At 47.7% G+C, this 13440-nt stretch overlaps 1 protein-coding gene across 3 annotated transcripts in view; it reads left to right on the forward strand.

The window, feature by feature from the left end:
- Positions 1-472: 472 nt before the first annotated feature.
- GPATCH1 (G-patch domain containing 1) overlaps positions 473-13440 on the forward strand; it is a 47592-nt gene continuing 34624 nt past the window's right edge. For 2 of the 3 annotated variants that reach the window (XM_015123505.3, XM_077982056.1), the window contains exons 1-3: positions 473-556; positions 7764-7898; positions 11066-11151. In XM_015123505.3, the coding sequence (XP_014978991.3) occupies positions 484-556; positions 7764-7898; positions 11066-11151 (294 nt within the window). In that variant the 5' untranslated portion in view covers positions 473-483. Of the gene's footprint in view, positions 557-4254; positions 4380-7763; positions 7899-11065; positions 11152-13440 lie in introns of those variants that run through there. The other variant, XM_077982057.1, reaches the window with a different exon arrangement.

Raw genomic sequence — 13440 nt, forward strand, 5'->3', positions numbered from 1 at the left:
AAGTTAAAAAATAATAATAAAAATAAAGTGAAGCCCCACCGGGGCGAGCAAGAAATCTGGGCGCTCAGGCATTTTCCTGGAGGTGGCTGGGTGGGCGGTGGGAGTGGACGGAGCTGGGCAGTGACTGCTGCCAGGGCAGGGGCTGGCGCGAGGGACGGGGGTGGGGGGCTGGGCAGGCATTGGTGTCGCCTCGCAGCAACAGTTGGGTGGCTTCCAGCTTATGCCAGGAGTCTCCTCCTCACTCGCATATCGCGGGGCTAGGATGGGATGTCGTGGCTGCCAAATCCTCCGAGGCAACTCCTGCCTGGGTCGGCCTCCCACAGGACAGGCCTGAGAATCCGGGGCGCAGGCTCCGGCGGCGAGGACACCTTCCCCCGCCCGCGGACCCAGCCTTCCAGAGTCACCGGGGTTCGCGGAGAAGGAGGAAAGGCGTTTGCCCTGCCAAGGCCGCCGTAGCGAGGGGGCGGGGCCCGGAAGAGCAGGATGGCGGCGCGGGACAGTGATAGCGACGAGGATCTGGTCAGCTATGGGACCGGGCTGGAACCTCTGGAAGAAGGTGCGGGCCGCATGGGCCGGCGGAGCCTGTGGAAAACAGGCCAAGGGCTCAGGATTCGGGCCACAAAGGCACAAGTCGGTGCTGGACCATTGTTAGATCGTTCCCAGCGCTGGGAACACGGCGGCGAAGGAGGTGTTCGCCGCGCTCTCTGGGTGCTCACCTTCTGCAGCGGCAGAGAGAGACTTACAGGGATGGGAGACACAAGCGTGGCCGAATAAGGGGGCGGCGGGATAGAAACAAGAAAATGACGGAATAGCTGGTGTGAGAGCGGGGGGTGCTTAGGCAGTGTCTTCCCCAAGAGAGTACGTTTGAGCTCAGACTTGAAACCGAGGAAGAAAACAACCATGGGCAAATCTGGAGGGAAAGCATTTCAGGCAGAAGGAACATAAAGTGCAAAGGCCCTGAAGTGAAAGCCAGTTTAGGAAATTGAGGGGCAGGCAGGACGGGTGTAGTTGCAGCAGACGACAGAGGGGGAGACAGGTAGAAGAGGATGTCAGGGGCTGGCAGGGGCTGGATCTTATTTGGTAGGGTAAAGAGTTTGGATCTTGTACTAAGTGCAGGATTGGGGTTAGGGTTAGGGTCATGGGAAATTACACAGGGAGGGATATATCTATATCTATATATTTGATTTTTAGAGACAGGGTTTTGCTCTGTTTCCCAGGCTGGTCTTGAACTCCTGACCTCAAGTGATCCTCTCACCTCTTGCCTCCCAAAGTGCTGAGGTTACATGCGTGAGCCACTGTGCTCGGCCAATTTTTAGTATTATTCTATCTTTGATGTTGAGAATACACTGTTTGGGGATGGGTAAGAGTGAAGCAGGGAGATTAGCAAAAACAGGGCAGGAGACGATGGTGGCATGGACGGGACAGTTAGCAGTGGCGGTGGTGTGTAGTGGTCTGGGTGGAGATATATTTTGAAAGCAAAGCTGACCATACTTGCTGGTGGAATGTGGGGGAGAGGGGCAAGATGAATCAAGGTTCTCTCCTGTGTTTCTGGTCTGTTCCACTTAATGACTTGTTCAGCAAAGTATGTATTGAGTGTCCAGTAAGGGCTGTTGGCTGTGCTAGCCCTGTGGGGAAGGCAGAGGAAGAATGGTGGAATCATTGGGCCACAATTTATTTGCAGACGTCCTGTTGGTGGGGGTCCCCTCCTTTTTCTCACCCTGACCACATCCTGCCAGGTTGATTGTGCTTCTGGGATATCTCCACTTATGCCCCTTTTATTTCCTACAAACAGTTCTAGTGGAAACTTCTGCCGGATACTGGCCCTACTTCTACCCTCGGCTTACAAAAGGTTGAGAAAGGGGCCAGGCACAGTACTTCACACCTGTAATCCTAGCACTTTGGGAGGCTGAGGTGGGAGGATTGCTTGAAGTCAGGAGTTTGAGACCAGCCTGGGCAGTATAGTGAGACTCCGTAACAAACAAACAAACGGCTGAGAAAGGCTAGTCTTCTGAATGCTTTTTATGTGTTTAAAGTCAGCTGTTGCATTTCCTTAAGACATCTCTGTATCCCAGGTTCTTTGTTTTGTAGAGACAGGGTCTTGCTGTTTTGACCACGCTGGTTTCAAACTCTTGACCTCAAGTGATGCTCTCACTTTGGCTTCCCAAAGTGCGGGATTACATGCGTTAGCCACAGTACCCAACATTTTTTATTTTAAAAATAGGGACGAGGCCGGGCGTGGTGGCTCACGCCTGTAATCCCAGCACTTTGGGAGGCCGAGGCAGGCAGATCATGAGGTCAGGAGGTCGAGACCATCCTGGCTAACACAGTGAAACCCCATCTCTATTAAAAATACAAAAATAGTAGGCCGGGCGCGGTGGCTCAAGCCTGTAATCCCAGCACTTTGGGAGGCCGAGACGGGCGGATCACGAGGTCAGGAGATCGAGACCATCCTGGCTAACACTGTGAAACCCTGTCTCTACTGAAAAAAATACAAAAAACTAGCTGGGCGAGGTGGCGGGCGCCTGTAGTCCCAGCTACTCGGGAGGCTGAGGCAGGAGAATGGCGTGAACCTGGGAGGCGGAGCTTGCAGTGAGCTGAGATCCAGCCACTGCACTCCAGCCTAGGCGACAGAGCGAGACTCCCTCTCAAAAAAATAAAAAAAATTAAAAAAAAAACAAAAGTAAAATTAGCAGGGCATGGTGGCGGGCACCTGTAGTCCCAGCTACTCGGGAGGCAGAGGCAGGAGAATGACATGAGACTGGAAGGAGGAGGCTACGGTGAGCCAAGGTGGCGCCACTGCACTCCAGCCTGTGTGACAGAGCGAGACTGTCTCAAAAAAAAAAAAAAAATAGAGACGGGATCCTTGTATGTTGCTCAGGCTGGTCTTGAACTCCTGGCCTCAAGTGGTCTTCCCAGCTCAGCTTCTTAAAGAGTTGGAATTACAGGTGTGATTCTCCATGCCCAGCCCCAACCATGTTTGTTTGTTTGTTTGTTTGTTTGTTTGTGACAAGAGTCTTGCTCTGTTGCCCAGGCTGGAGTGCAGTGGCACAATCTCAGCTCACTGCAACCTCCGCCTTCCAGGTTCAGACGATTCTCCTGCCTGAGCTTCCCAAGTAGCTGGGATTATAGGCGCATGCCACTATGCCCGGCTAATTTTTGTATTTTTAGTAGAGATGGGGTTTCGCCATGTTGGCCAGGCTGGTCTTGAACTCCTGAACTCAAGCAATACATCCACCTTCGCCTCCCAAAGTGCTGGAATTACAGGTGTGAGCCATTGTGCCTGGCCCCCAACCTTGCTTCTGAAGTAGAAGGAAAGGACATTGAACTTGTAGACTTTGTTTTTTTGGACTAAAAACATCCTTTAACTTCTCAGTAATACAAGTTTTTGAGGATTGATTAATTGTCTTCTAAGCACTTTTTTTTGAGACGGAGTTTCACTCTTGTTACCTAGGCTGGCATGTAATGGTGTGATCTCAGCTCACTACAACCTCTGCCTCCCAGGTTCAAGGGATTCTCCAGCCTCAGCCTCCCGAGTAGCTGGGATTATAGGTGCCTGCCACACATCCGGCTAATTTTTGTATTTTTAGTAGACACAGGGTTTCACCATGTTGGCCAGGCTGGACACGAACTCCTGACCTCAGGTGATCTGCCTGCCTCGGCCTCCCAAAGTGCTGGGATTACAGGCATGAGCCACCGTGCCCAGCCAGTTTTCTAAGCACTTTGAAGTTTAAATGCACTCTGTATTTTACAATATAACACACTAGACTAATAATTATTTTTACTCCCTGCTTTGAAGTTTTAGTGACAGGTTAGACAGGCATTGGTAGAGGAGAACTCTATTTTAAAGTTGCTGGCCCTGACAGAAAGGTTTATTAGTTAAGAGTTAGCCAGGGAGCCTAGTGACCGTGGGTGAACTTTATAGACAAATAGGCCTTCTAATCTGGAAGGAAGGAGGCCAGATACTTACCTATTCTTTCCTTAGACATTTCTACTTGGTTCTAGAATCTATCTACAGCTCATTCTATACCCAGATTAACTTTAGGGACAATTTTCTCCTCCTTGGTGCTGTGATTCTCACACTTTAACCGTGGCTTCCTTCGCCCCCAGGACATACCATAAACCCTGCAGCACCACATTCAAGGCCCCCTGCACTGTCCGCCTTTCTGGTTCCATCTTCCACTCATTCCCTGGCCTCCTGTTAGACTGGACCACTTTCTCAATACATCTGACCTTGCTCTTTTTTTTTTTTTTTTTGAGATGGAGTCTTGCTCTGTCGCCCAGGCTGGAGTGTAATGGCGCGATCTCAGCTCACTGCAACCTCCACCTCCCAGGTTCAAGCAATTCTCCTGCTTCAGCCTCCTGAGTAGATGAGCTTACAGGTGCGTGCCACCACGCCTAGCTAATTTTTGTATTTTTAGTAGAGGCGGGGTTTCACGATGTTGGCCAGGCTGATCTTGAACTCCTGACCTCAGGTGATCCGCCCGCCTCGGCCTCCCAAAGTGCTGGAATTACAGGCGTGAGCCACTGTGCACAGCGACCTTGCCCTTTTATCCCTCCTTCTGTTTACTGATGGGAGTCAGTGCCTCTGTCAAAATTCTGCTCACTGCTAACGGTGGCTGATGTTGCAGACCTTCTCATTGTCAGAAGTGCTCCAGTACGTGCAGCTCTCCTCTTGTGGGCTCTGAGTGTCCTGAGAACAGGAGTAGAGTTTTGTTCAGTTCTCTACACCCTGGGTCTAGAAGGGCTGCTTGCATGGCAAGGCCCTCATCAACTTTTTGTTTTTGTTTTTGAGACAGAGTCTTGCTTTATCTCCCAGGCTGGAGTATAGTGGCATGATTATGGCTCACTGCCGCCTTGGCCTCCTGGGCTCAAGCGATCCTCCCAGCTCAGCACCCCTCAGCCCCCAGTAACCAGGACTACAGGCTCATACCACCATGCCCAGCTAGTTTTAAAAATTGCATCACTATGTTGCCCAGGCTGGTCTCAAACCACTGTTTCTAATGACTCGAACCACGCCTACCTGGGCCTCTCCAAGTGCTGGGATTACAGGTGTGAGCCACTGCACCTGACTCCCCCACCCTTAAAAAAAAAAACTAACCATTAGCCAGCCAGGGGCCATTGAACTTTTGGTCAGGGAATGAGAGGGAGGAACAGTATAGGAGGCATCTCTGGCTTGGAGACAGTTGAGAGCTGGTTTCACCTTTGTGCTTATTAGCTGTGAGTCTCAGGGAAATTACTCAATCAGTATCCTTATCAGGGTATGATAAATGAGATAATATGTACTAAAGGAAGGAAGGAGTTGTCATTAGTAGCAGTAATTAGGACATGGCCTGGCTAAAATGCCACCCACCTCCTTTCTGGAGTTTTTCCGTCACTGGTTAGAGGTGGTGCCTTCTCCTTAGGAGACCTGTGGGAGGCAGTTGGCCACATTGCTTGGCCCTCATCATCTGCCGCCACAGGCTGCACTCAGTTGTCTGCAGATCTTATCTCCCCTTCGAGATCAGAAGCACTTTGACAATAGCACCAACCACTGGCAACACCTGCTCCCTCTTACTGTAGCCGAGTGGGACAGTTGGCAATGCCTGGAGACCTTTTTGGCTGTCATGCCTGTGGGGCATAAGCTGCTGCTATAGGCCCAGAATGCTGCTGAACATCCTGCAGTGCACAGAATATTCCCCTGAAGCAAAGAATTCTCCAGCACAAAATATGCTGAGATTGAGAAGCTCTGCCATAGCCAAGAATAATGCCAAGTGCACACAGAGTAACGTAGTGTGTATACTGCATTTCCATGAAATGGTGAACATCTTGGGCTGTGGGACCCAAGTTGTAATTTAGTCCTTTAGAGGGAAAAGACATTGTAGCTGATATTAACTGATTTTAACTGATGTTAACTGATTTTCCCCATGGTCAGGGACTGTGCTCAGCTGTTTACATATGATATTTAATCCTCGTTGCCACCCTACAAAGATGGGCTTCTTTATTACCCTGATTTTACAGTTGTGGAGGCTGAGGCTTAGAGCGATGAAGTAACTTGTTCAAGATGACAAATCTTTTTTTTTTTTTTTCTTTTGTTTGAGACAGAATCTGACTCTGTCGCCCAGGCTGGAGTGCAATGGCATGATTTTGGCTCACTGCAACCTCCTCCTAGGTTCAAGTGATTCTCCTGCCTCAGCCTCCCAAGTAGCTGGGATTACAAGTGCCTGCCACCATGCCTGTCTAATATTTTATATCTTAGTAGAGATGGGGTTTCACCCTGTTGGCCAGGCTGTTCTCAAACTTCTGACCTCAGGTGATCCACCCGCCTCAGCCTCTCAAAGTGCTGGGATTACAGGCATGAGCCACTGCGCCCAGCTGATGACAAATCTTAACAAGCAGTAGAAGGGGATTTGAATTCAGATCTCTCTAGGTGTTTAAACCTGGGCTCTTGGCTGGGCGTGGTTGCTCACACCTGTAATCCCAGCTACTTGGGAGGCTGAGGCAGGAGGCAGGAGAATCACTTGAGCCCAGGAGGCAGAGGTTGCAGTGAGCCAAGATCATGCCACTGCACTCCAGCCTAGGCGACAGAGACTGCATCTCAAATAAAATAAAATAAAATAAAATAAAATAAAGTATTTCTTGTGTCTCCTTCTTCTTGCTAAGTACTTTATAGGCATTTAATTTGCATAACAACTCTATGAAATAGCTGTTACCATTAATGCCATTTATATTTTACAGATAAGTAAATTGAGGCATAGAGAGTCAAGGCTGACCGAAGTCCAGTGCCAGTAAAGCGAGCTGGCTTGAAACTCCAGACCACTGTGACTCTCACCCCTTAACTCATACCCTTAACTACTGTATAACCTACTTCCTCTTGTGAACCTTTGAAAATAACTTGCTTTTTTTGATATATTTTTTTAAAAAATTAAATAAATTCAGGATTTTGAATTGCAGTTGATAAAATGAGGCAGTAATTTGTGCCATAGTACCTGGGACTTTAGACCTAAGGAATTGTTTGGCTAGGCCTAAAATGTATTAGGTTTAATTCCCTTGCTTGTGTGATGTCACAACCCAGCCCTTTCAATAAAGTAGGAAAAGGAATAGGTTTAAAGAACACTGGAATCAGGAGATGCACAGAAATTAAGGAAACTTAGGAATTGGGGAAAATGGGCAATACCAAAAAAAAAAAAATAATTCCGGATCCAGAGATGGTGTGAAGTTCTAGAAGAGGAATGGAAGTGTTTCTCTCCTTGCCACGTGCCACCCCAGCTTCTGCGCCCTTCGTTTGAAGCCAGGAGATTTCAATTTCATCTGTCTAAACTCTCCTGACAATATAATTGTTTTTGTTTTTTGGGAGTCAGTCTCGATCTGCCTCCCAGACGAGTGCAGTGGCGTGATTTCGGCTCACTACAACCTCCACCTCCCGGGTTCAAGCGATTCCCCTGCCTCAGCCTCCTGAGTAGCTGGGATTACTGATGTCCGCCATTACACTTGGTTAATTTTTGTATTTGTTAGTAGAGCCGGGATTTTGCCATGTTGACCAGGTTTTGTAATGGAATTTAGTGGGAAAAGCAGGCAATCATTCTAACATAAGCTTATAAAATATATTGTTTTTTAGGCTGTATAAAGTAGTAAAGTCTAGGAATAACAATTTAAATGGTTATATTTGAAGTTATAAGAAGTAAACAATTTATTAGTTTAAAAAGTGACATTTTCCCTAAATTAGAACCGACCATTTCCTTCTCTTTTAAGTTTAAAAAACTTTTTTTTTTTTTTTTTTTTTTTAGGTGAAAGACCAAAGAAACCAATCCCCCTTCAGGATCAGACTGTCAGAGATGAAAAAGGAAGGTATAAACGATTCCACGGGGCCTTTAGCGGAGGTTTCTCTGCTGGATACTTCAATACTGTTGGCTCAAAAGAAGGTATGATTTTCCTAATGATAGCTATTATACCATTAAAGCAAATGATCGAAATACCGATTCTCCCTCAACCTTGCTTTTTTTGTTTTTATTTTTTATTTATTTATTTATTTTATTTATTTATTTATTTTTTTTGAGACGGAGTCTCGCTCTGTCGCCCAGGCTGGAGTGCAGTGGCCGGATCTCAGCTCACTGCAAGCTCCGCCTCCCGGGTTTACGCCATTCTCCTGCCTCAGCCTCCCGAGTAGCTGGGACTACAGGCGCCCGCCACCTCGCCCGGCTAGTTTTTTTGTATTTTTAGTAGAGACGGGGTTTCACCATGTTAGCCAGGATGGTCTCGATCTCCTGACCTTGTGATCCGCCCGTCTCGGCCTCCCAAAGTGCTGGGATTACAGGCTTGAGCCACCGCACCCGGCCTCTTTGTTTTTATTTTTATTTTTTATTTTTTATTTTTTTGAGACAGAGTCTCGGTTTGTCGCCCAGGCTGGAGTGCAGTGACGTGATTTTGGCTCACTGCAAGTTCCGCCTCCCGGGTTCACGCCATTCTCCTGCCTCAGCCTCCCGAGTAGCTGGGACTACAGGTGCCTGCCACCACGCCCAGTGAATTTTTTTTTATTTTTAGTAGAGACGGGGTTTCACTGTATTAGCCAGAATGGTCTCGGTCTTCTGACCTCGTGATCTGCCCTCCTCAGCCTCCCGAAGTGCTGAGATTACAGGCGTGAACCACCCTACCCGGCAGCTTTTTTTTTTTTTTTTTTTTTTGAGATGGATTCTTGCTGTGTCACCCAGGCTGGAGTGCAGTGGTGTGATCTCCGCTCACTGCAACCTCCACCTCCTGGGTTAAGTGATTCTCCTGCCTCAGCCTCCCAGTTGGCTGGGATTACAGGCACGTGCTGCTATGCCCTGCTAATTTTTTAAAAAATATTTTTAGTAGAGACTGGAGTTTCACCATGTTGGCCAGGCTGGTCTCAAACTCCTGACCTTGAGTGATCTGCCCATCTTGGCCTCCAAAAGTGCTGGGATTACAGGTGTGAGCCACTGCACCTGGCCACCCTTGCTTTTTTTTTTTTTTTGAGATGGAGTCTCACTCTGTTGCCCAGGTTGGAGTGCAGTGGTGTGATCTTGGCTCACTGCAACCTCTGCGTCCCAGGTTCAAGCGATTCTCCTGCCTCAGCCTTCCGAGTAGGTGGAATTACAGGCGCCCACCACGTCCAGCTAATTTTTTTGTATTTTTAGTAGAGACAGGGTCTCACTATGTTGGCCAGTGTGGTCTCTTAACTCCTGGCTTCAAGTGATCCGCCTGTCTTGGCCTCCCGAGATTACAGGTGTGAGCCACTGAGCTCAGCTTTCTCTGAACATACACTGTAACCTTTTGTGTTCTTTGGATATTTGGATGTTTCCAGAGTCAACTTGTGTCTTGTTCATTGATTGCAATCTGATGGTGAAAGAGTTTTCCTCCACTTTGTAAAAAATGCGTACCTTCTAATCAGATGATTAAATGATGATAATGACTTCCGTTTTATTGTAAGGTGAGAAATGTTTCCGAGTATTTCCCATTCACAACATACTCTTAGAGTCTTTCAGTTAATCATTGACTGTGTCTCGTGACTGAGTGAGTGAGGAGGGCAGGTGTCACAGGGATCTTGCAGATGAGGCCACCAAGGGTCAGAGAGGTTAAGGAGCCAGCATGGCGTTAGTGCTGAGGGAAGAGTCACCAGGTGTCCTCTTCAGACACTGGGGACCACAGCAAGACTGGCTCTTCAGTGCTCTCTACCTGGGGAAAAATCAGTTAAATCTTTTATGTTATGTACTTTTATAAATGCCAAGTTGTTTAAAGTATTGTATGTTTTAAGATGTATTAATCTAGAAACATTTTTTTGAACTGGAAGAAATGGCTTTCTATATCTCAGTTATGGATGGAAGATGAACTGATATTATATGTGCTGCTGAAGTGAGTATGGAAGATGAACTGATTAACTCACATAGCAATTATCAAGAAAAAGATGGGCTAGATCTTTTATCATTTTTTTTTTTTTCCCTGAGATGGAGTCTTGCTCTGTCGCCCAGGCTGGGGTGCAGTGGCGCGACCTCGGCTCACTTCAGCTTCCACCTCCTGGGTTCAAGCAATTGTCCTGCCTCAGCCTCCTGAGTAACTGGGACTACAGGCGCCCGCCACCACGCCTGGCTGATTTTTATATTTTAGTAGAGGTTTCACCATGTTGGTCAGGCTGGTCTCAAACTCCTGACCTCAAGTGATCCACCTGCCTTGGCCTTCCCAAGTGCTGGGATTACAGGTGTGAGCCACCGTGCCCAGCCCTACCATTTTATTTAATTAATTAATTTATTTTTTGAGACAGGGTCTCACTCTGTTGCTCAGGCTTTAGTGCAGTGGTGCACCTACTGAGAGTAGACCTTCCCCAGGTGCCTCAGCTCACAAGAGCCTTGGAGAGAATCAGGAAGGAGATGCATCCCTCTTAGAGAAAACTAAACAACTTTATGGCAGAGGTTACAGACATATGTGACCTCCAGGGCATTCCCTGTTTGTAGACATGGCACATGCTCAGTAACCATGGTCAGGGAACAAGGCCATTAATGATAGGATTCCAGTGTCTGATGGAACTGGGGGCCTGGCACAGCCATTGCCCTTGGACCAGCCAGATTGAGTACCAGGGTACCCTGAATATTGCCTGGATTCCTTGTGTGACTCTCTCTTTATCCATCGTGACTGATTAAAACACCCTGACATCATATCTTGACACTTGATCTTAGCCAAAAGGCTGCGAAGTGATGACATCATTTCTTTAGAAAAGTTAATATGCCAGTGGAGATTGCTGGTCTCAGGTCCTGCATTTTAAGGTGACCTTGCAACTGTCTGCTTAGATCTGCTTGTGTTCATTTCACAGTTTAACTTTCAATGTGTAATTCTACTTCTCTTGGTTTCACTTTCTTATGGGGAAACCTTAATGGATCCACTAAGTTTTGCATCAGGGGATACAGGGATTCATAAGAAATTTATGTGGAATAATTATGTCTATATAAGCAGTGAGGTGGGAAGTACCTAAGAGTTTGTAGTTATTGGGAGTTTCAAGTCCATACATGTTATGTAATCATTTACTCATAGACCCAAATACTCTCTAGGATTATAAAGCTCTAAACTCTTTTTTTTCCAGGATGGACACCCTCTACCTTTGTGTCTTCACGACAGAACAGAGCAGACAAATCTGTTCTTGGTCCTGAAGATTTTATGGATGAAGAGGTGGGTGTGCAAAACTTTAATTGCCAGTTCACTGGTGGGAAAGGTCTAGTTCGTTGCTGTAAGTGCCTTCTCTCTCCCCAGAAGGTCCGATGTATGATTTCGTCTTTGTTTGTAAGGCTTTATCTTTTAGGTATTTGATGTACAGTGTCCTGTACATCAGTAGAGTCTTGTTCATTGGAGGAGCATTTTATACTGGGGCCAGTTTCTAAAATCAAGAGTGTAAGGGGAAAATCATATACAGGCAGTTTACTGGAAAAGCCTCCATTACCTCAAAAGCTCAGTATCCATGGTGCTGGGTCTGCAGCTTTCCACAGTAACTCTCAGGCACACTACAGTAAAGAACCATGAGTGACTGCACTAAAATTAAACTTCTGCTCCCTTAAAATCTGGTCATGGATTCACTCACGATAAAGATTAAACAGGGAGGGAGAGGATCAGGAAGAATAGCTAATGCATGCTGGGCTTAAGACCTAAGTGATGGGTTGATCTGTGCAGCAAACCACCATGGCACACATTTACCTGTGTAACAAACCTGCACGTCCTGTGCATGTACCCTGGAACTTAAAATAAAAGCTGAAGAGAAAAAAAGATTAAACGAAACATTTATATCAGCATGCATTAGGCTGCAGGTTAGAGGGAAGGAAGGCTCCTTCCTTTTTTGAGTAGCATCATCTAGAAGGAAACATATCTCATGTAGCAAGAAGTCTAGATGTGCTGAGACCCCAGGCTGTCTCTTCTCAGTCTTCTGCTGGCAGCTTGTCCTTATACTACCTCTCCTCATGATTGCAAGATGGCTGTAGTAGTTCCAGGTAGCACATCCAGGATGATGTTGCCCAAGAGAAGAACTTCCTTTTGGTCCCTTTTCTTTTCTGTTTGTTTTCCTGAGACGGAGTCTCGCTCTGTTGCCCAGGCTGGAGTGCGGTGGCGCTATCTCAGCTCACTGCAACCTCCACCTTCCAGGTTCAAGTGATTCTCCTGCCTCAGCCTCCCAAGTAGCTGGGATTACAGGCACATGCACCACCACGCCCAGCTAATTTTTGTATTTTTAGTAGAGATGGGGTTTCACCATGTTGGCCAGGCTGGTCTTGGACTCCTGACCTCAGGTGATCCACCCACCTTGGCCTCCCAAAGTGCTGGGATTACAGGTGTGCAACTGGCAGTCTCTTTTCTTAAAAGAAAAGTAGGCCGGGCGCGGTGGCTCAAGCCTGTAATGCCAGCACTTTGGGAGGCCGAGGCGGGTGGATCACGAGGTCAGGAGATCGAGACCATCCTGGCTAACATGGTGAAACCCTGTCTCTATTGAAAATACAAAAAATTAGCCGGGCGAGGTGGCGGGCGCCTGTAGTCCCAGCTACTCGGGAGGCTGAGGCAGGAGAATGGCGTAAACCCGGGAGGTGGAGCTTGCAGTGAGCCGAGATTGTGCCACTGCACTCCAGCCTGGGCGACAGAGTGAGACTCTGTCTCAAAAAAAAAAAAAAAGTAGCCTTTCATATAAGTCCTACCATGAATTTTCTCTACATTTGCTTGCACAGATTGTTTTACTTGCCCATTCCTAATGCAGTCCCTGGCAAGGAAAATGGAATCAAAAAGACTGGCTTAGATAAGACACAAAGCCCCACTTCCTAGTCCTGCCTCCCTAACACTGGGAGTACCACTCCTGCAGTGTGTGGTGGTGCAGAGGAAGGCAGGTACCTAGACAACATCAGGACCCTGCAAGGGAAGAGGAAGCATGACAGTGGTTGGACAGGTCGCCAGCAACATCTGCTCCAGTAAAGGCAAAGGCACCTGACTCTAGGCTGGCCCTCACACTTGCGAACGCTTGCTGGCTGGGACTCCAAGCTTTGTCCCCTGCACGCTGACCTTTGAAATACTGTTGAGAAGAACACGGCCCTTACTTCCTATCTTCCCAGCTTAGTCATGCTTAGGGTGGCCCTAATGAGTAGTGACTCATGCCCTCCTGACCTTGGCCACTGACTTTACCTTGTATGAGGATGAGCTTCTAAAGTCAGTGTGAGGCTGGGCACGGTGACTCACGCCTGTAATCCCAGCACTTTGGGAGGCAGGCTGAGGCGGGTGGATCACCTGAGGTCAGGAGTTCGAGACCAGCCTGGCCAACATAGTGAAACCCCATCTCTACTAAAAACACAAAAAATTAGCCGGGCATGGTGGTGTGTGCCTGTAATCCCAGCTACTTGGGAGGCTGAGGCAGGAGAATCACTTGAACCTGGGAGGCGGAGGTTGCAGTGAGCCCAGATTGCGCCATTACACTCCAGCCTGGGCAACAAGAGA

Source organism: Macaca mulatta, chromosome 19 (genome assembly GCF_049350105.2).
Source record: "Macaca mulatta isolate MMU2019108-1 chromosome 19, T2T-MMU8v2.0, whole genome shotgun sequence".
NCBI classification, from domain to species: domain Eukaryota; kingdom Metazoa; phylum Chordata; class Mammalia; order Primates; family Cercopithecidae; genus Macaca; species Macaca mulatta.